Genomic DNA, 20,390 nt, shown 5'->3' on the forward strand with positions numbered 1-20,390 from the left:
GGAGACTGTTAGATATTTTTAAGTCATAAAATGATCAGCATAGCTTGAAGATCGGAGTGCAGATGACTTGTAATTGGTTAGACTCGGACACAACAGCCATTGAGAACAGCCTAAGGAGACTGTAATGCTCTAAATATCAAGTAGTTCCTCCCCCTCCTAAAACATGAAAGCTTGTTGCCCCCTTCAAGTTGTTCAACTTAGACATGATCTATGGATTTGAAGAGGAGTATATAGAGACAAATAATGCAAAGATCTTATCTGCATGAGCAATAGTGTCAGCAAGCTAAGCACCAATAGATGGGTGTAGAACAAAATGACAGAGCTACAGTTGAGTTCCATCTGGAAAACATCCAAGAATGCTTAGCACTGAGAAAACTTACCCGCTTTGCTTCAGGGTTTCAAGCTAAGAAGCATCCAAAGCATGGGAACTGGCTGAGGAAGCCTCGCTCCCCATCGGATGCCTATGCTTATCCATTCAACACGCCTCACTCCCCATCGGATGCCAATGCTTATCCATTCAACACATCGAAACTGGCTAAGGAAGCCTCGCTCCCCGTCGGATGCCTATGCTTATTCATTCAACACATGGAAACTGGCTAAGGAAGCCTCGCTCCCCGTCGGATGCCTATGCTTATCCATTCAACACGCCTCGCTCCCCGTCGGATGCCTATGCTTATCCACTCAACACATGCTTAGCAGACTCTCCTCTCTGCCAGGCTTTGTATTGTACACTTGGGACTTAGAAATAAATAAGCTGTGTACAGCATAAAGAGAAACATGGAACTTAGAAAACAGCACAAGACGTGCAGCTGCACACTTCCCTAATGCAGTAGGAGGCAAAGAGTAGACGAGAGAGTTGAGGTCTGTGCTGTGGTGACACGATTGGTGACACTGGCACGGTCCTGGTTAGGGACATTGCTTGGTGTGCTGAAAAATTTGGCCGTGCTTTGTACATGATCTGAAAGTGATAAGAAGGAAGGGTAGAGTGTATTATGTGCATTTTAGGAAAGTCACTCAAGCTATGGTGTGGACGATGAGGTAGGCACCTTCAAAATGCTGTTCACTAAGAAGTGGGAAGAGAGTTAGCCAACAGTATATTTCAAAAATATAGTAAAACATAAACTTTAAAGGAAAATGTGTAAAGATTATTTCTGCTTCCTATATCTAGGCATATTTTCATAAAATGTGTGGCTTTGCATTATCTAATTCAGTGCATTGTAACAGTGTCAGCATGTATGTAAATCTCACCCCAGTGAATATACAGAATATCTTATCAGCCAAGAAAATTCTCACCTTCTACCTTCCAAGAGATGCTCTTCTCCGCTAGCAACTAATGTCTTCCTCACCTCATTCTGTCAACCTACAAGAGCTTTAATGCTTGGAGCTTTTGCTTCTTGAGCTGTTTGTTTTGATTTCTAGTTTTATTTTAATGAGATGAACTGAACTCAGGTGAGATGAAGAGCTGATGTTGAAATTGTGAATTATAGCAACAGCACTACATGAAAATAATGTCAACCTTTAATCATGACTGAAATAGCGTGAGAAAGACAGGAAACTGAAGAAAGGTCCATCTCACCCATGTTGAATGCCTCCTTCTGGAAAAGTGCCAGGCAAGGGGTGAATGGATGAGCAGATCTGTGGGCTTCAGATGCTGCCAAGAGCTATCGCTTAGCAAACGGTGCCTCTTGGTGATAGGAACTTGAAGGACAGACAGGGTTTTATAGAAAGGGCTAGAAATGGAAAAGCACTGAGCACAGAGTCCTCAGACATACCCTAAAAAGATCTCTGCTAGTGAGGAGGACCCCAAGTAAAGGAGCCTGAACTGAGAATGTAGACATGTATAGGAGTGTGGCCAAAATACACTAAACAGTTAGCTAATAAAGTTTTTAGTTATCTTAATTCTTTGTTGGTTTTCCATTTTCCGTTTGAGTTATATGCTGGTCATTCCTCTGGGTCTGTCGTGTCTCACTACAGTTTACACAGAGTTATGGCAAATGTAAGGTTTTTGTAAAGCTCATCGTCTCCCTTGTCTTCCATAACTCACAGTATTGCTGATGCAGAGCACAGCTACACCTGTCCTAACCCCAGTGTTCACCATTGTCTGTGAACAATACAAAAGCCGTGGTGAATCTTCTCACGGTGTTTCTATGTTCCCTGCTCTTCCTTCCTCCTCCGTTTTCTTTTGTTTTACATTTTTCAACTTGCCTTGGGTACATTCTTCTTTTAACCCTTGACATATTCACAATTACATTAGTACCCTTATCAGTCAAGTCCAATATCTAGATAATTGTTGCTCCATTCCTTTTTATTTGTTTCTCTATCATGAGAAACAAATATTACATTTTCTGCTTTACAAATTATTGTTAATTGTATAGTTGATATTGATAAACAGAAATTACAGTCTAGCTTTTATCATTTTCCTTTAAAGAGCTTAGCCTTATTACAAAGTGTTAATATCTGATGGGTTTTATTTTTTTAATTTGGTTTTATTCTTTATTCATGTGTGTCTGGTTTAAAATCTTTAAAACTCCATCTAAGACTGTAGCTCTCTAGATCTAATTAGGAAGCTCACTCCAAATTTTGAGCAAACTCCATGATTTCTGAGCCATTAATTATCTTTGTAAAGACTAGTAATATGCCGGGCAGTGGTGGCGCACGCCTTTAATCCCAGCACTTGGGAGGCAGAGGCAGGTGGATTTCTGAGTTCGAGGCCAGCCTGGTCTACAAAGTGAGCTCCAGGACAGCCAGAGCTACTCAAAGAAACCCTGTCTCGAAAAACCCAAAAAAAAAAAAAAAAAAAAAGACTAGTAATTCACGTTGGATAGTGTAAGAACTCACTAAATGGGCAGTAGGTAACCTTTTCTATTCGCACGGAGAAATAGTTTTTAGACTTAGATCCACACTTATACATCATTAATGTTCCTCTCTTCACAATCGGGTTGGGAACAGAAAATATTGGCAATGTAGGAATTCTCTACTTTTGACAACTTTAAAACAGTTTTAAAGTTTAACACTTTTGAATTTTTTTCTAATAAAAAGCACTTCTCTGTTAAATAGATATTATTATTATATCATTATGAAATTTGAAAGCACAAGATCCTGAGAGCACATAAAAGGAGTAAATCATGCCAGTTTTCTCAAATTCAATTTTGACCTGACTTCTTAAAGAAGACAGTAGATCCCTTCATAACTCGAAGGAAGTAGATTCAACCCTGAGGCGCTATGGTCAGTGAAACCACCTTCAGGCAGAATAAAGATACAAAAGGTGTGTTGCCAGCTGTGTACCCTCTCAAAAAGGACTCTTGGAAAGTGAGGAGACTCCTACCAAGATGAAGTAATTCAAGAAAATGAATGTCTTACGCCCTGTTCCAAAAAAAAATTAATATAGAGGAAAGCCAAAAGAAAAAAAAAAAAAGCCTTGCATGATAATGAAAGAATGTCAGACATCAGGGATTCAGTAGACCTAAACAGCCATTGTTCCTATCAAGACGAAAGAAGCAAGGGCTTCAAGACAAGACGAAAGAAGCAAGGGCTTCAAGAGAAACAGCTTTTTAAATCTGCCTCTGCTCACATAGGAAACATGAGATATGTGTTTATCATATTAAAGAGATTTCAGTTTCTCTAAGTGATATGATACTGATCAGTGAGGATGAAGGAAGTGAGAGTTAGAAAAGTTATTTCACTCAGCCACACACACACACACACAAAAGTCTTCTAGTCTTTATTCAAAGCTTGATTCGTGCTTTATTTACAAATGTAAGATTTTTTTTAATGCTGGTTTTGTGGATGAGAAATTGGTCTATAAGAATGATTACATATCTGATAGTTTATAAGATACGCTTGCATTATACTTTAATTATGGGAAAATTAGGAGATAGATAAGTTGGATGAACGAGAAAGGGACAGCCACCATTGGATGGGGTGCCCACCACCGCAGCCTTTCAGGGTTCGCTGCACAGTATGCAGTACTGCAGAGCTCCGGAGTCAGGTGGAGACTGGCATTTTCCTTGCAGTGACAGGGTGCAGCCCTGCTGCTGCTATGGATCACTGACTTGATTGAAGCTTTTCTGGATGACAGATGTGTCAAACTGATTTGAAGACTGGGGATACAAAATGTATGAACTGAAATTCTTTTTCTTTAGGGATGCCATAGTACTAAATATACAAAATTTATATAACATCATTTCCTCACTTTAGCTATTAAGTATTTAATCTCAATTATTATAATTGAAAGATTTCTAAAATAAATTGTTCCTAGTTCCTTGTAAACCTGCGGGGACAACTCTTAACATCTTATTTTCTTGTAGTTGGTGTTTGTTTTCAGGTTGGTAAGGTGGAAATGTTTAAAAACATATTTCACTGTACTGGCATCATGTTGAAATAAATTCACTCATGTCTCAAATCTTGTTTAACTCTTTATATAATTGTATGTCAGGAATAACATGGAGAGTGTGGATCTAAAATCTGACATTTTTGTGCAGCTGTGGAAGTTGGCAAAAAATCGCTAAGAGCAGATAAAGTAATGCCTAAATGAGTGGCTGGCCTTTCCAGAACTGCTGTTTATATTCCAAACCTAATGAGTCAGGATACCTGTATGATCTTTTAGTAGCGCAGGCATCCTACCTAGGCAACTCACCTAACAGTCGCCTTGCTTCCTAGTGTCTTAGCTCATTCCTCCAGCAAAAATGGCTGGAGTAGGGATGACCTGACGTTGGGATCATTGTGAAAATTAAATGGACCAAGAACATACACTAGAAAGCCGTGTCATGTAGTAGGGACCCAATAAATGCTGTTTTCTCTCCTCCAAATATTCTCCACTTTGTGATGGCAAACAATCCCAAGTCCATACAGCAGGCACCTGTTAGCAATCTATCCTCTACAACAAAAAACACGTGAGATACACTGCTTAAAAAGAGGGAATATTCATGTCGGCTCACAGATTTGGAGCTTTGGGTCTGTGGTTTCTTGACTCTGCTGCCTTTGGGCCTGTGTGGGGAGGTTGAACATCAGTGCAGGAAACACATAGCTGAGGAAATAGCAAGAGCAAGCAAGAGGAGGGGGTGGGGATTAAATAGCCTTCCAGCCCTGACAGCCACCTCTGCCAGCCCCAGTCAGAAGTGTGCTTTGTCATTTAAAGATGTCCAGTCTAGTCAGTAAACACACACCATCCACCAAATCTAGTTTGTGCCTGTCTCCACTTCTCCTTAAAAAGCGCAGGAAACTTACATTTTTGGATTTTAAACACATCTTTAATCTATTGCTTATCTGAACCGTCATGATGGAACTGTGGACAAAGTGAGACTAGTTCCATTTTCTGGCTTTAGGAATGAATAAAGCCAGTGCTGGACCCCTCTCCATCATATGGGACTTCACTGCTGTGCTCTACCTTCCTCATCTAGAAATGATTAATTCTTCATCAGAATTGTTGGCCTCCTGGCTACAGTCCAATCAAAAACAGTGATTGGCAGTAGTAATGAACACATCCATCCATTGCCTCTGCCTCAAAGCTGAGGAATGAAAGAAAATAAATCTATGAAAATTTTTCTTTTTAAAAATCATTTTAAATCCTTGAGTGCATTGTATCTCTACATAGAAGCTCATTTAACTCAAGAAATTATAAATTATGGGAAATGTCTAGATTGGTGTTTTGATCACCTTTCTCTGAGTATATTATATTTAGTTACTAAAAAGCAGTATAAGTTTGAGTTATACTCAAAGCTACAGGCTGTGGTTAGTCAACATCTGAGTCTTTTGTCTAATGATCCCTACATCTAAGTCTCTATTTTACCTTGCAAAATACCTTATAAATGTATCAGATTGTTAAATGAAATGAATTTTATAGTATTTAGATGATATATTGAAATACACAAAAATGTTCATGCATATATAAATAATGTCAAATAAATCCCACACAAAATAAGATAATATTTAAATACATATTTAAATACAGATATGATGATGTAATAATAACCAAATGTCCCTTACCTTTCCAATCACTAATGTGCACAGTAATATCTATATTGTTTTTTGTTGTGATCCTTTCTATTTAGTTTTCATCTCATACGAATTTAGAAAAAAACTCTATTAACAATGCAGTCTAAATTCTATAGATTTTCTCTCTTTGTATTTTCAACCTAGAAATTGACATTGAACGTTGTGTACGCGAGTCGGTGAATCTGTTTTGCTGGACTCCTAAGAGTGCTACATACAGACAGTATGCTCAGCCTCCAAAGCCGGCCTCTGAGAGTAGTGCAGTGCGAAGCTCAGCGCCTTACTTCTCTGCTGAGTGTACAGATCCTCCAAAGTCAGACCTGGTATGTATCAGCAGATATGACCGAAATCCTAAGAGATGGGCTGTTGGAGTGTCCAACCATCGTTAGTGTCACTAACACTGTCACTCGTGTTCTTTCAGTGTAGTGATTGCCTAGTATACGGTTATGTTCGCATGGTTAGTTCAGAAGACCTCTGTCTCCTTTGATGTATAGTAATGAAGGTTGTTGGGACATATTCCTCTGACGGCAAGCTTCGTTTTATTTTCTACATAAGTGTACTAGCTTGTAATGCACCAACTTGTTATATGAGATCACCAAAGCAAAGGAATATTTCTTAAAATACACCAATGCTAAGAGTTGTTGATATAATAGGAACTTATTTGTTCATGACCAGGGAAATGATGTTGAGAAAACTATCCCACTTGCTGGGCAGTGGTAGCGCACACCTTTAATCCCAGCACTTGGGAGGCAAAAAGGTATAAAATGGAACAGTCTAATGATAAGACATTTCAAACGCTGACTTGTTAAACAAGATTTTTCATAATTAGACTTGTTTATAGTTGTATATTTTTGCATGAATCCACCTTTTTACCTCTTGACCTTTTTTATGATTTTTTCATATGTTCCAAATACCTGGATGCATCTATGTTTTCCCATTTCCCATTGCAGCCAATTTGTATTTCTTTTTTTTTTAAGATTTATTTATTTATTTATTTATTTATTTATTTATTTATTTATTGTGTATGAGTACACTGTAATTGTCTTCAGACACACCAGAAGAAGGCATCAGATCACATTGTAGATGGTTGTGAGCCATCATGTGGTTGCTGGGAATTGAACTCAGAACCTTTGGAAGAACAGTCAGTGCTCTTAACCACTGAGCCATCTCTCCCGCCCTGTATTTCTTAACAACAGACAGAGATCTGGGTGAGGGAAAGACACCAGCTACATGGGTATATATGGGAAAGGTTATGGTAAGTTACTAAGGAATCTCAAGAGATAAGAATAAGGACCCACACTAGGACGTAAATACTTTCATTAGTCTCCCAAAGGTCAAGTAAGCCTCCCAAGGGGATAATTGCCATTTATTGTGATAAAAGGTAAATATTTTATGTCATTCTAAAATTATTTTTTTATTTTATATGTATGGATATTTTATATGTATGAATGTTTTACCTCCTTGTGTGTATGTATACCACATATATATCTCATACCCCCAGAGGTCAAAAGAATGTGTCTGATCCCATGAAACATGAATTATAGATGACTGGGAGCTACCATGTGGGTGCTGAGAATTGAACTCCAGTCCTGTGGAAGAGCAGCCAGTGCTTCAAACCACTGAGCCATCTCTACAGCCCCTATATAAAATATTTTTAATCTGAGATTTGGTCCTCTTTCCTGTTTTTAAGGTTCAAATTTAAATGTTAATATAAAGGAAAGTAGATAGAAAAAAATCTGTGCTGATATTCATCAAAATCAGGATAATTTCAGTTTAGACTCATGTAATGTCATACCATCATGTTTTGTTTGTTTGTTTGTTTTCATTTTTATTGTTGAGATAAGGACTATGTGTCTTGGTTAGCCTGGAACTCACAGTGATCCTCCTGCCTCTGCCTCCTAGGTGCTGAGTTTAAAGTCCTACATTACCATGCCCAGCTTGTGTCTAATTCTTTAGAACTCTTTTACAGTAGGAAAACCATGTGCACTGTTTCATAGAGTTGGCTTCAAATTTTGACCCTGCCTGTTTTACTGTCACATAATATTGAATAAACCACAGTCTCCACACTTACCTATTTATATATGCAAACACATGTGTTACTGACCTTATTTTTGTGGCAAAATACAGAGACACTCAAAGAATGAAGATTGATTTTTGGCTTGCGGTTTCAAAGGTGTTGGTCCATTCTCTCCGGGGGCTGTGTAGAACAGAGTAGTCCATATGATAAGCAAGGAAGCAGAAAAGGGGGTTAAAGAGAGAGGTCAGGCAAGACACAGTCCTAGTGATTTGCTTCCTCCATCTTGGCCCTGCGGCTGTCCTTCCCACCTCTCAGTAATGCCAGCATATGAACCCACCCGTGGTGTAATTCATTCATCTCTGGAAGTGTCACAAACACACCAAGCAGTATACTTCTCGCCCTTTTGTGCATTTCTTAGTCCAGGCAAGTTGGCAAGATTCCCACATCATAATACTTAGGCTTACCAAAGTCATTTTACAAATAACATACACAGTATCTAACTCCGTGTATGATATATACCAAGAATTTCAACTGGTAACAATTTCTTTCACATGCTTGGTAACTAAAGGCTAAAACTTTTACCATTGTAAACTCTACGGAACTTTATGGCACTAATCTTCTGAAGCCGAGTTGCCAGTGTGACTCAGGCCATGTTCCTGGGTTCCCGTGTCTTCACAATGTTGGCTGCGGTATTACCACTGTACGTTCACAACTCACAAACAGAAGGCCACGGGAGAGTTGGAGGCAGCCTCCTAAAGAAGGAATCTTCCTGGCAGTTGTACCCTAGTAATTTCAGTTTAAAATTTCACTTTGACCTTTACTTCTTAGTTTTAATACCATTCTGACTTTCAAACCACTAAAGAATTGCCAAAGGAATTATTTCATGTCCTGCCAAGATCTCTCCCATCCAGTTTTTCCTTAAATAGTAAAAAAAAAAAAAAGTCTGCTTGAGAATTTGGGTCATAGTTTTCTAATTGAAGAAAATAGTAAGTAAAGGTATGAAATTTCGATGAATATGATGAAGTGGATTTTCATTTGGGGTGTGTGAATGCAGAGATCGGAGACCAGCTAGTGTTCCATCATATTTTGGGTGGGGCTGGAGCTTGCGAGGTTTAGCCCCAGCAAGCTATACTCCTCCATCCACATTGCCAGTGCTGGGATCACAAATGCACCACATGAGCTAGCTCTTCAGATGCTCCTGATGGGACTTGCTCCTTCTGTTTACACAGCAAGCATTAGCCAACTGCGCAATCCTAGCCACAAGGTTGAAAGGGGCAGGTTTGGGGTTTTTGGGGTTTTGTTTTGTTTTGTTTTGGGTTTTTTTTTTTGACTGAATATACTTTTTAGAAAAAGATGGTAGTTAACTTTTAGATTTTTTAAATCTCTTTGACAAATTTGATCAGCATATTCATTTATTTATAAGTAGTATAACTTAGTTATATGCAGTCTGTGAAGAAGCAAGAATTATTCTTGTTTTTCATGATAACCTGATTAGGAACACATATAGTAGCCCAAGATTTTAAAAAAATAAGTTTTTTCATTTACATAATGGTAACTGCTTGCTATTGTCATGAGGAAAATATACACTGAATAGTCTTCAACGTATAAGCAATGCTTCACATGTTGATTAGAGTCTTTTAAACATTTTTATACTTTATGATGGAATCACTTCTAAAAGTCAAGTATAAACACTAGAGTATAAAAATTTAATCTCACAATAAACTTTATGTACTTTGAACAATTGAAAAAATGATCTCACTGAGCTTTATAGTTTGCAGGTTTTCAGGGACATTTTCTTCCCTTAAACTAATCTCTAATGTGTTATTTTTTATTTCCATTTAAGAGTTGAAACAAGCTAATTAATTCAGTATAACTTGCAAACTGCTTTTTTAGCAAATTTACTTTAAAATGTTTTGTGCCCTGGATAATTCGTCTTTATGTTAATTTATTTCGCACAGTACTCTAAAGTCAAGCTTCTCAAGATTTCACTATTTTTTTTCAGTGTTACTAGGTGTACATCAACATGTACAGTTACTCATATACTTTTAAATAAAGTAGATCACTTCATAGTACAGTGCAAGGAAAACCACAAATATGTGATTTTTTTCTTGCTAACTAATAAAGTATCGAGTAAAATACTGACATGAGTCCAACTAAACCTCATTTGATTAGAATGCTCACATCAGCAGTGCACAAAGCCTCTGCACTGGCATCTGCCCTCCTTCCTCTGTGTGTTCTCTACACATTCTAGTTCTCAGCCCTCGGGTGAATAGGGAAAATGGCCACTCTGAGTCCTTTAATTGAAGAATTCAGTTCTTTTTCATTCATTATTATTGATATGTAAAGACTCACTCCTGTCTGTTATCTCTTTTTGAGATCTCTTTCTTCTTTTATCCTTTCCTATTTACCTTTGTGGTTTGGTAATGCTTGTTCTCTCTCTCTCTCTCTCTCTCTCTCTCTCTCTCTCTCTTTCTCTCTCTCTCTCTCTCTCTCTCTGTGTGTGTGTGTGTGTGTGTGTGTGTACATATATACATATAGGTGACTGATTTAGCTCTTTACTTCTAAGAATTTCAAAATTCTGTCTCTTTGCTGACTTTCTCATTAATATCTCAATTATCTTTCTAATTTCATTTAATGGGTTATTTTTTTCTCATGGATTTCATTCAGCTTTTAAATGACTATTTAAAATGTTTTTATGGTGTATTTCATCTGTGCAGGTGTGAAATCAGTTATTAAAGAGTGTGATATGTGCCTTTAGAAGCATGGTGCCTTGAGTTTTCATCTTTCCTGTGCTCCTGCATTGAGATTTTCTTCTATCAGATGGATCAGACTGAATACAGTTCTAGCTATATTTCTAAATTGGGACTATTGTGTGGTTTCACTGTAGCTCCTTGGGCTTTGATTAATGACTCTCAGTACAGTGCAGACTAAGGTGGAATAAGAAACCCACTATCCTATGAGCCATACAAGTGGGGACATGAGCTTAAGCAGGTACAGTGCTGATAGCCATGGCCACAAGGCACTCACTGTATATTTACTCACACATGGGAATAGTGGACCCTATCAGGTGATCACACTTTCATCAAGCGCTGTTGTTCTAGCTGTGTAGCAAGGCCCTCTGCCAGCAGCCCTAGCAGTGATAAGAATCCTAGAGCATTTGCCTTTCAGTCTAGCAGGGGTAAGAACCCAGAGCAGTACTCCTGCGGTGCTCATAATTTTACTAGATTGTTAGACATGGTATAGAAATGATAGTTGTACTGCTGGGGTGGCAAACGGAAACCTCGGTGTTACTCTTTGCTGGCAGCAGTACTTGTCAAGGCTCTTGCCTTGCCTGGTATGAGCACCCAAGTTTGGAGTAACAGCTGGATCTAGGGAGTTTTCCATCTTTAGAAGCAGTGTTTGCTGCTGAAGGGTAATGGTTGGGGCTTGAGTTGTTCAGGGCCCTGAAAACCAGGTGGCAGTAGAAACTATAGGATCACCTCTGCACTTTGTCTATAACTGCCAGTGTAGCATGGTAGAGTAAGACCAAGACAAGAAACGGCTGGGTACTTGGCTTTGGTGCCGCCACTGACATGAGTTCACAGGGAGCTAGCCAGAACCTTGGGCTTAGAAGCAGAGAACTGTGGTCACAGTGGTACTTTCTATCCCCTCTGTATAAAGGTTGTTACCTTCTACAGTTCAGCTCACCCATTGTACAGGTGGAGTTCACAAGGTATCTGTTCATTTTCTCCAAGTCAGTGCAACATAATGTCTGTGGAGTCCCAACAATGGAAATATTTAGGAGTTTATAACTCCTAGTGGAGTTCAAAATCAGACATTAGGTCACATCTCAAGATGGGCCCTGACTGTAGCACCTTAGGTGTTGAATGTATAACATATGAGACTCTCTTTCCAAATCCAGGATACTACACAGATTTCATATTTCTTTTAGACTGCAAGCCAGTGTCCTCTACAGAGAACTTGATGGTCATGAATTCCTATACTATGCTTTTTTTTTTTAATGACAGTTCAGCTGGGTATATTAGAGTGGGCTTGCAATTGTGATCTTTCAAAGTTGGAAATATATTTGTTTATGCTCTTGCTTTTGTGGTTTAAATTGAAAGTCTGTTGTTATTCTGATGGGTTCTTCTTAGTCTGTAGCTTGACCTTTCTTTTCTACAGTGTATTCAAATGTGTTAAATTACAATATGAAATTATAACATATCAAATTGACTTCATTCTTTTATTCAACTCTTTATATTCTCCTAGAAAATATTGAAGTCCTTGGATCTGTCCTATCATAATTGTAATCATTATTTTGAATTTCCCTGGGATTTTGTCTAAGTCATTTTGATCAATGTTCAGTAGTTTGTGATTGACAGCTTTTGAAGGAAACAAGTCTTGGTTTTTTCATGTTCCTTGTAGTGTTGCTCTGGGATCTGGGTTAGGTTATTGCTTAAGATTTCTTGCTGTTGATTTTTTTCTTTTAATTCAGGATGCATCTCTTCTTTCATTGGATGTGCTTATAGTGTTAAACAGAGAGTGGGCTATAGAACAGTTGTGACATTTTCATCTGGTAGACTGGTATTCTAGTCTACAAACTGTCTCCAGTCTCCCACAGCAACAGTCACTACCCAGTAGTTAACCCAGTATGACTAGACAGAATAGTGAGTAACTGGAAACAGACACTTGCTAAGTACACGTTAGTTTAGGGAGTAAAGGACTCATTGGTACTGCCTGTGCTAATGCATTCATATGAGAGAAAGGGAAGGGAAGGGTGAGCAATGACAGTAAGGCTAGTGAGAAATGTTGGGTTTTTAGAGGGAAGTAGAGGAGAGACATTCATGGGAATTAAGATAATTGAGACAGAAAAAAAAGTGGGTAGATGTGTGGGAGCTTTGGTTAGCATTAAACTTTTAAAGAGAGGTAAGACATATGCCCAGATATTGTAAACCAGGTCAGTGTCTGAGCTTCAGGAAATAGACAGTAAGAGGAATGGGTATGAGAGAGAGAAAAGAAGAAAAGGAGAAAGAAAAGAGAGAATCATTTAAAAGGCACTAACAGTAGGGGATAGTGTTGGCCTCCTATGCCCTGCTGTACTGTATAAGTAAGACTTAGCTGTAGAGAGAGGCTGCTGGGTGGAGGTAGAAGATAATGGACTCGCTGGAGATGAAGAACAGCTGTGGTAGGGGAGGAGAATAGGATGGAGATGGTCAGAAAATGAGATCACTGGCCCGAATGCCTTTTGTTCATGGACCCACCATTTGTTTGTTTGTTTGTTTGTTTGTTTGTTTCTCTCTGATCCTCATCTAGGCTGTGCTCCATATGTTTTTTTTTTAATCAGAGGGTTATATCTTTATTGAGAAAGTCTTATGAAACAAATTCTGAAATAAAAAATACCTCATATGCTAAGTAAAGGTGATTTTTTTAATGCTGGTATACAGTCCTTATGTTTTCATAAATTTTTATCTATTATTTCTTATACAAAACCAAATCAGTGGACAACATTTTGTGTAGGAGTAGTGTCTCTTATCGTACTAATGGCTGTAACACAAATTGGTATTTTTGTATTACTCTTATTTGAAAGCTGTATCATTTTTAGTTTGTATATACAAAAGTGGACTTGCAGTCATTTCAGATGTATCTTCTGTGCCATAATAGTTTCAAAGCATTTGGAAAAGGAAATGTGTTTCAGGTGTAGAGTACAGAAAGCCAAGTCACTTAATATTAACATGATCAATTTTTTTTTCTTGGATATTTTCTTTATTTACACTTCAAACGTTTTCCCCTTTTCAGGTCTCCCCTTCGGAAGCCCCCTATAACATTCCCCTCCCCCTACCTCTATTAGGGTGCTCCTTCAACCACTCACTCCCATCCTCCCGCCCTAGCATTCCCCTACACTGGGTCATCGAACATCCTCAGGCCCGAGGGCCTCTCCTCCCGCTGATGTCCAATAAGGCCATCCTCTGTCACATATGTATGTGGCCAGCGCCATGGGTCCCTCCATGTGTATTCTTTGGTTGGTGGTCCATTCCCCAGGAGCTCTGGAGGGTCTGGCCTGTTAACAGTGTTGCTCCCTCCGTAGGACTACAAACCCCCTCAGCTACTTCAGTCCCTTCTACAACTCCTCCACTGGGGACTCCTGAGCTCAGTCCAGTGGTTGGCTGTGAGCTTCCTCCTCTGTTTGTCAGGCTCTGGCAGAGCCTCTCAGGACACAGCCATATCAGGCTTCTATCAGCAAGCACTTCCCAGCATCCACAATAATGTCCGGGTTTGATGGCTGTATATGAGATGAATCCCCAGGTGAGGCAGTCTCTGGATGGCCTTTCCTTCAGTCTCTGCTCTACACTTTGTCTCCATATTTACTTCATATTGTGAGTATTTTGTTCACCCTTCTAAAAAGCACTGAATCATCCACATTTTGGTCTTCCTTCTTAGGCTTCATATGGTCTGTGAATTGAATCTTGGGTATTCCGAACTTTTGGGCTAATATCCACTTATCAGCAAAGTACATACCGTGTTTGTTCCTTTGTGACTGAGTTACCTCACTCAGGATGATATTCTCCAGATCCATCCATTTCCCTAAGAATTTCATAAATTCATTGTTTTTAATAGCTGAGTAGTACTCCATTGTGTAGATGTACCACATTTTCTGTATCCATTCCTCTGTTGAGGGACATCTGGGTTGTTTCCAGTTTCTGGCTATTATAAATATGGCTATGAACACAGTTAAGCATGTGTCCTTATTACATGTTGGAGCATGCTTTTAAAGGGAGCTCTTCTTCTCTTATGGGCTTCCAGTTCCCTTTGCATGTAGGTTTTCTTGGGTCTTTTCTGTTGGCTGTGGACTGTGGGCTGTGAACAACTAAGGCAAATTCTGCCCCACTGTGGTTGCTGACCTGCCCCACAGGTCAGGGATGGCTGGTTGTCTGATGCCCAAAGCACACTGATTGACGTTTGTGTTTAGTTCCCACTTTTCCCTGTTGGCACGTTGATAGAAGCCCTGGCAGTAGTTGCTGGCAGCCCCTTCTTTCAAATCCATACTAGCACTACTTTTGCAGTTTTTTCTCAGTCTAGTTTTCTTGGAGTAGAATGCAGCAAGCAAGGCCAGTCTGGTGGTAGAAAAAGTCCATGTCTAATTGTAGCAGAGGTTTGTTGACCAGCAGCAGAGCCTGAACCTGGAGAAGTAGCTGATTAACTGTAAATTATTCTTGTTCCCTTTATTCCCTAGTTTATTCCCTAAACTGTTATCCAGTACTCCTTCTGATGGGGCTCCTAGTCCACCATGTTCCAAAGGTTTTTGTTTTATCCTAAGAAGGGAATATTCTTTTTCTTTTCTCTCTCTCATCATTAAGGTGAATTTTGGATAATATTTATTCTTTTAGCAGATATTTCTTGAGCACATGCTCATTACCTGATTCATTTCACATTAATGTGAACTGTATCTGTTCTAAGTACCTTGGTAAGTACATGGACATGAAGAAATTGGTTTGGAATCAGGAGAACAAAGAGGAAGAAAACCTGCAGTGTCTGTCATGCCTCATTTACAACTGTGTTCTTTGGTTTTTGAACCCAGTTGTTATTTAAAACCGAGCTCCTCAAGTTAGAGTTAGCAAGATTTTTATCATTTTATATAAACATCCTTTCTCCAGTATCAATTCCAGATTTCGGTATCACTTAATTCAGTACACCAGAAAACTATTTTGGCAGATGGAAATAATGTATCAGGACAGGATAAAAAATAAAGCATGTATTAGAGTGTAAGTTGAACTAAAAGTTAGCTCAAATTCTTTGTGAAATAAGACATTTAAGTAAATATTGTAACCAAATAACTTAAGAATATGCCTCACTTTCCAGGTCAAGGAGCTGTAAATTAGGGGTGCATGTTCATTATTGCTTTTCCCATTGAATCTTCATATGCTCCTCATTTTTAAAAACATCTAATTGTTTCCCTGCAGCCATCTAAAACTTAGAAATTATAGTTGGTACTTTTCACTATCTTTTTAAACATGTACTTTTATCATTTTGTGAAATTATCTTGGAGAAATGAGAACTTGTAGTGGCATATCAAAGTGCTTGCTGTATTTGTTATAACCCTCGATGTGGTCACTCTAACACATCCCGGTGTAAACCCAGCTCTCCCTTCCCACTGTATACAAGGATCTTTTGAATACAGCTGTGTCCTGTAAATGCCACAGTGAAATGAGCACAGAAAGTATGCCCATGGTCAGACAAAACATGTACCAGGAGAATTATAGAATACATTGTGCTGATGAGGATTGGGGGTGGGGATGATAGAAGCAGAATCATGAGAGAGGTCTTAATGGAAAACGAAAAATGAATTATTTTCTTTTTGGCGAAAGTAACATTGGCATGATATAGGGTAGAGTATCCGAAGAAGGCTTGTTCCAGACTGGCAGCTGAGCTGACATGAGACAGGGGTATGTCTCCACAGGCAGCAGGCAGTTCTCACAGTGCAATTAGCATCCCCACATGAAGTTGCAGGGAAGGCTGCAGTGGTGGCAGTTTCCCTGAGCAGCCTGATTTAACTCAGTGTTGATCTGACACAGAGCTTCTAGCAATGTTTTTCCACCAGTGAGTCTACAGAATACATTTTCTCTGTGGACAGTGATGGGCACAGCAGCCTGACTCCAGCTCGCTAATGAATATCTGGGGTCTTGCACAGAGATGTTCCTTACACAACCTCAAAGTTCAGGGATGTCATTTCATGAATCACTGGCATTCTGTGACATTTAAAGGGAAACAGATTCTGGCACAGTTCTACAGTCAGGGTGGCAACAAGAGACACCACTATACACAGGATCCAGGAAGCCTAAATGATTTTCAAATTTCAGGGCATAAGTGTCCCATTTATTCAGGCCCCCTCAGTACTTCATATAAGATATCCATATAAGATAAGTAAATAAACAATTTCTGTGACATGAGTTCAAAAATCACATTTAAACCTAGTATAAAATTTTAATTTTGATGTTATTTAGCCTGTTTGTACACATCCTCACACAGACTGAAGCCATAAGAAAAGTGAAACCAGAGCTTTAACTGCAGCTCACACACCTGAGAGAATTCCTTCAAGGAGGGGTTTCCCATTCTTTCAAGCCCCAATGAATCAAGTTTATCTAACGTTGTTATTTGTGTGTGTGTGTGTGTGTGTGTGTGAGAGAGAGAGAGAGAGAGAGAGTTACGATTCAGAAGTCCTACAGGAATCAAACAAAACGACCACTTACCAAGGGACAATCAAGTCAAACTAACAAACTATTAAACTTTTTTATTTATCAAATGGCTAGTTTAATATGAAGATGTTTATTTTCTTGGACAAACTAAATTACTCTTTTTTATTCTAAATATCCCTTTATGGCAAGCCAGATTTATACGCATATTTTTGTTATTTTTCAATTACATCATCTTTTTTAGTTTCTTTTTCCATACCAAGAAGCTATTAAAATCCTAATTGCACTACAAATAAATTTACACATAGGAAATTTTGGTATGTAATTTTTGGGGAAAAAAAAAGATGTCTTTTTGTTTTTTAGCATTCCTTTTAAGTTAATTTTAGTATCGTAAAGCTTCAAAACTTTTTCATTGCACGTATTTGCTTAGTGTCTGTGGAAGTATGTGTGGACACATATACCACATGTACATGTTGAGATCAGAGGACAGCTCCAAGAGTTGATTCCCTCCCACAATATGGGTTCCAGGTGTCAATGGTAGCCAGGCGCCGCAGCAACCACCTTTATCCACTGAGTCATTTCTCCAGCTTGTATAGTGAGATGTACCCTCCTGACATGTTTATAGCAGTTTCAGTGTTTCGGGCTTTAGCTTTGCATCTATGTGTATATGTTCAGTTTTCCCAGCACAGCTTGCTGAAGAGGCTCTTTTCACCAGTGTACCTTTTTCGCCTTTTCTTTTTTTGTCAAAAACTAGGTGGCTACAGCTATGTGGACTTACGTCTTGGTCTCTAGTCTATTGCATCATGTTTGTATCTGGTTTTCTGCCAATACTGTGCAGGTTTTTTCCTTTGGTTTGGGGTGGGAGGAAAGGGTTTATTTTTCTACTGTCCCACATCATAGTCAATCATCAAAGGAATTTAAGGCAGGAACCTAGAGGCAAGAGCTGAAACAGAAGCCATGAAGGAGTTCTGCTTGCTCCACATGGCTTGCTTAGCCTGTTTTTTGATAGAACCCAGTTTTGTCATAGATGGCCTTTATTGCATTGAATTCTTCACATAAGACCTAGTTTCTCCAGGGCCTTCATCATAAAGGGATGCTGGAGGTTGTCAAATGGCTTTTCTGTATTGGCTTATGTAGGATATCATGTGATTTCTGTCCTGCCCGGTGCATTTTAGCCAATTAATTACTCTCTGCTTTTAAAATAGAGGAGCGATTTTATTTCTATAAGTAAAATTTATGTACACTTAAACATCTCATAATTTGCAAAAATAATTCTTAAATATTAACAGGATATATGTATCAAATTACATGTTTACATTTTATAGACAATATAGTATCTTAAAGATTTACTTCATCACAAAAAGATTGCCTGTAACCTTTATCAATATTTCCTTGTCTTAGATTGCTTATTATTACCCTTATTTTTATTTTACTTTACCTTTATTTTTATTTTACTTTACCCTTTACTTTTTATTGGTTATGGATTTCACATCATGCGCCCCAATCTCACTCATCCTCCCTCTCCTCATACCTGCTCTCTGCTCTTGCCACCTAGCCCCCAACTGAGAAAAAATCTTTGTCTGGAAGCTGTGTGTGCCCCATAGTACACCCTTTTGTCCATACTTATTTGCTTGCAAATGTTTGTTGACATGAGTCATTGGTCTGGTATGAGGCCTCTGGCTTCTGCTAATACTGGATCCTCACTGGGACTTCTCTCAGCTATCCTGTGGTTGCTCTGTGTCGTGGAGATCCTGTAGTTTTGGATCTGTAGGACTGGCCCCTTCATGAACTCCAGCAATTCATCAGTGGGGTAGATGATGGTTTGCACCAACTCAAACAGGTATCTGAGCTGGTCAGCCTGATGACTCTCCTGCACTCACACCCCGCACATCCAGGGCCAGCTCTATGTGCTGCCCAGGTGAGGTGGAGAGCACCCTGCCCCAAGTGCTGCAGCAGGTAAGGGGCAGGAACAGATCTCCTGCTCTCACAAACCCAGGGCCAGCTCTTTCCTGCCGTAGGTGGTAAGGGGGGAGAGGGAAGGAAAAGTATATCTCTCTTGCCTATGCTGCTGCAAGGCACACAGGTTGCCGAGCCCCCTCTCCTATGCTCACACCCCGAGGTCTGCTTTCCCAAGTACTGCAGATGGCTAGGGGCAGGGGCGCTCTCTTGCTCTCATGGCCCCAGGGCTAGATTTCCCATGATTCCCAGGCAAGGGATGAGGCTAGTTCTGCATAGCTCTCAGATCAACATATCCCTGGGCAACACCCCAGTCCAGGGATGTCCACCTGGCCTTAGGTGGTAACAGACCCCTGTTGCTGCAGGACCAATGGCCCAGATGTGGGTCCTAAGGGCAGCACAGGCCAAGACCGTACTGTGCTCCCAGGTGGCACCAACAGCTACTCACACCAGCTGTTCTTCACTACTCTCCAGTCTCCAGGTCTGCCTCCCTTCCTTGTGCCCACATCCTTCTGTTTCTCTTTCTCTTCTATTTCTCCACCACTTACTTGCTCCTCTCAATGGTGCTCAGAGTCACTGAGTGCCTGGGGTCATCTCAGGAGTGGTCTCAGGAGTGCTGTGCCTGTTGGTACATTATGACACTGGGCAGGGGTAATCTCAGACACGGTCTACCCCCAACCCCAGGTCTGCACGGTGCCCAACTTTGGTCATTTCAGCCTAGCTCCCTGTCCGGACCCCATACTGCCCATCTGGTGGACATCTTGGGCTCACTCCTTGCCCAGGCCTGCCCAAGTAGCCCCATTTGAGGCTGTGCCGTCAGGCTCACTTCTGCCAGGGGCCCTGGTCCTAGGCAGGGCTTCTCGCTCCCTGCCCTGGGAGCCCTTAGAGGCCTGTGCTGTGTTAGACTGATCGTCATCTCAGGCTGGCTCCCAGTCTGGGCCCCCAGGTGCTAGACTGGTGGTCATCTCAGGCTTGCCTTTTTCAGGGAATGTTAGGCTACTAATCATTCATCTGGTCATAGGTCACAATACTGAGCTTAGACACAGCCTCTCTCGTCACTACCATCTACTGATGCACAGTGACACAGCAGCTATACCACTAGGGGCTTACTATCACATTTTAAGCTACATTACACCAGAAGAGAGATATGAAGATCTTTTTTTTCTGAGGGGGGGGGTGGTCGAGACAGGGTTTCTCCTTATAGTCCTGGTTATCCTGGAACTCACTCTGTAGACCAGGCTGGCCTCAAACTCAGAAAT

General features: G+C 39.9%; 1 protein-coding gene and 1 pseudogene across 2 annotated transcripts in view; one reads left to right on the forward strand and one right to left on the reverse strand.

Annotated features, from left to right (window-relative positions):
* Positions 1–20,390, forward strand: part of Tbck (TBC1 domain containing kinase) — a 153,758-nt gene that overhangs the window by 89,442 nt on the left and 43,926 nt on the right. For both annotated transcript variants that reach the window (XM_031375551.1, XM_031375552.1), the window contains exon 23: positions 6,139–6,314. In XM_031375551.1, coding sequence (XP_031231411.1) covers positions 6,139–6,314 — 176 coding nt within the window. The remainder of the gene's footprint in view (positions 1–6,138; positions 6,315–20,390) is intronic.
* On the reverse strand, positions 20,119–20,240 carry LOC116094598 (annotated as a pseudogene).

Source organism: Mastomys coucha, unplaced genomic scaffold (assembly GCF_008632895.1).
Source record: "Mastomys coucha isolate ucsf_1 unplaced genomic scaffold, UCSF_Mcou_1 pScaffold16, whole genome shotgun sequence".
In the NCBI taxonomy this organism is placed as follows: domain Eukaryota; kingdom Metazoa; phylum Chordata; class Mammalia; order Rodentia; family Muridae; genus Mastomys; species Mastomys coucha.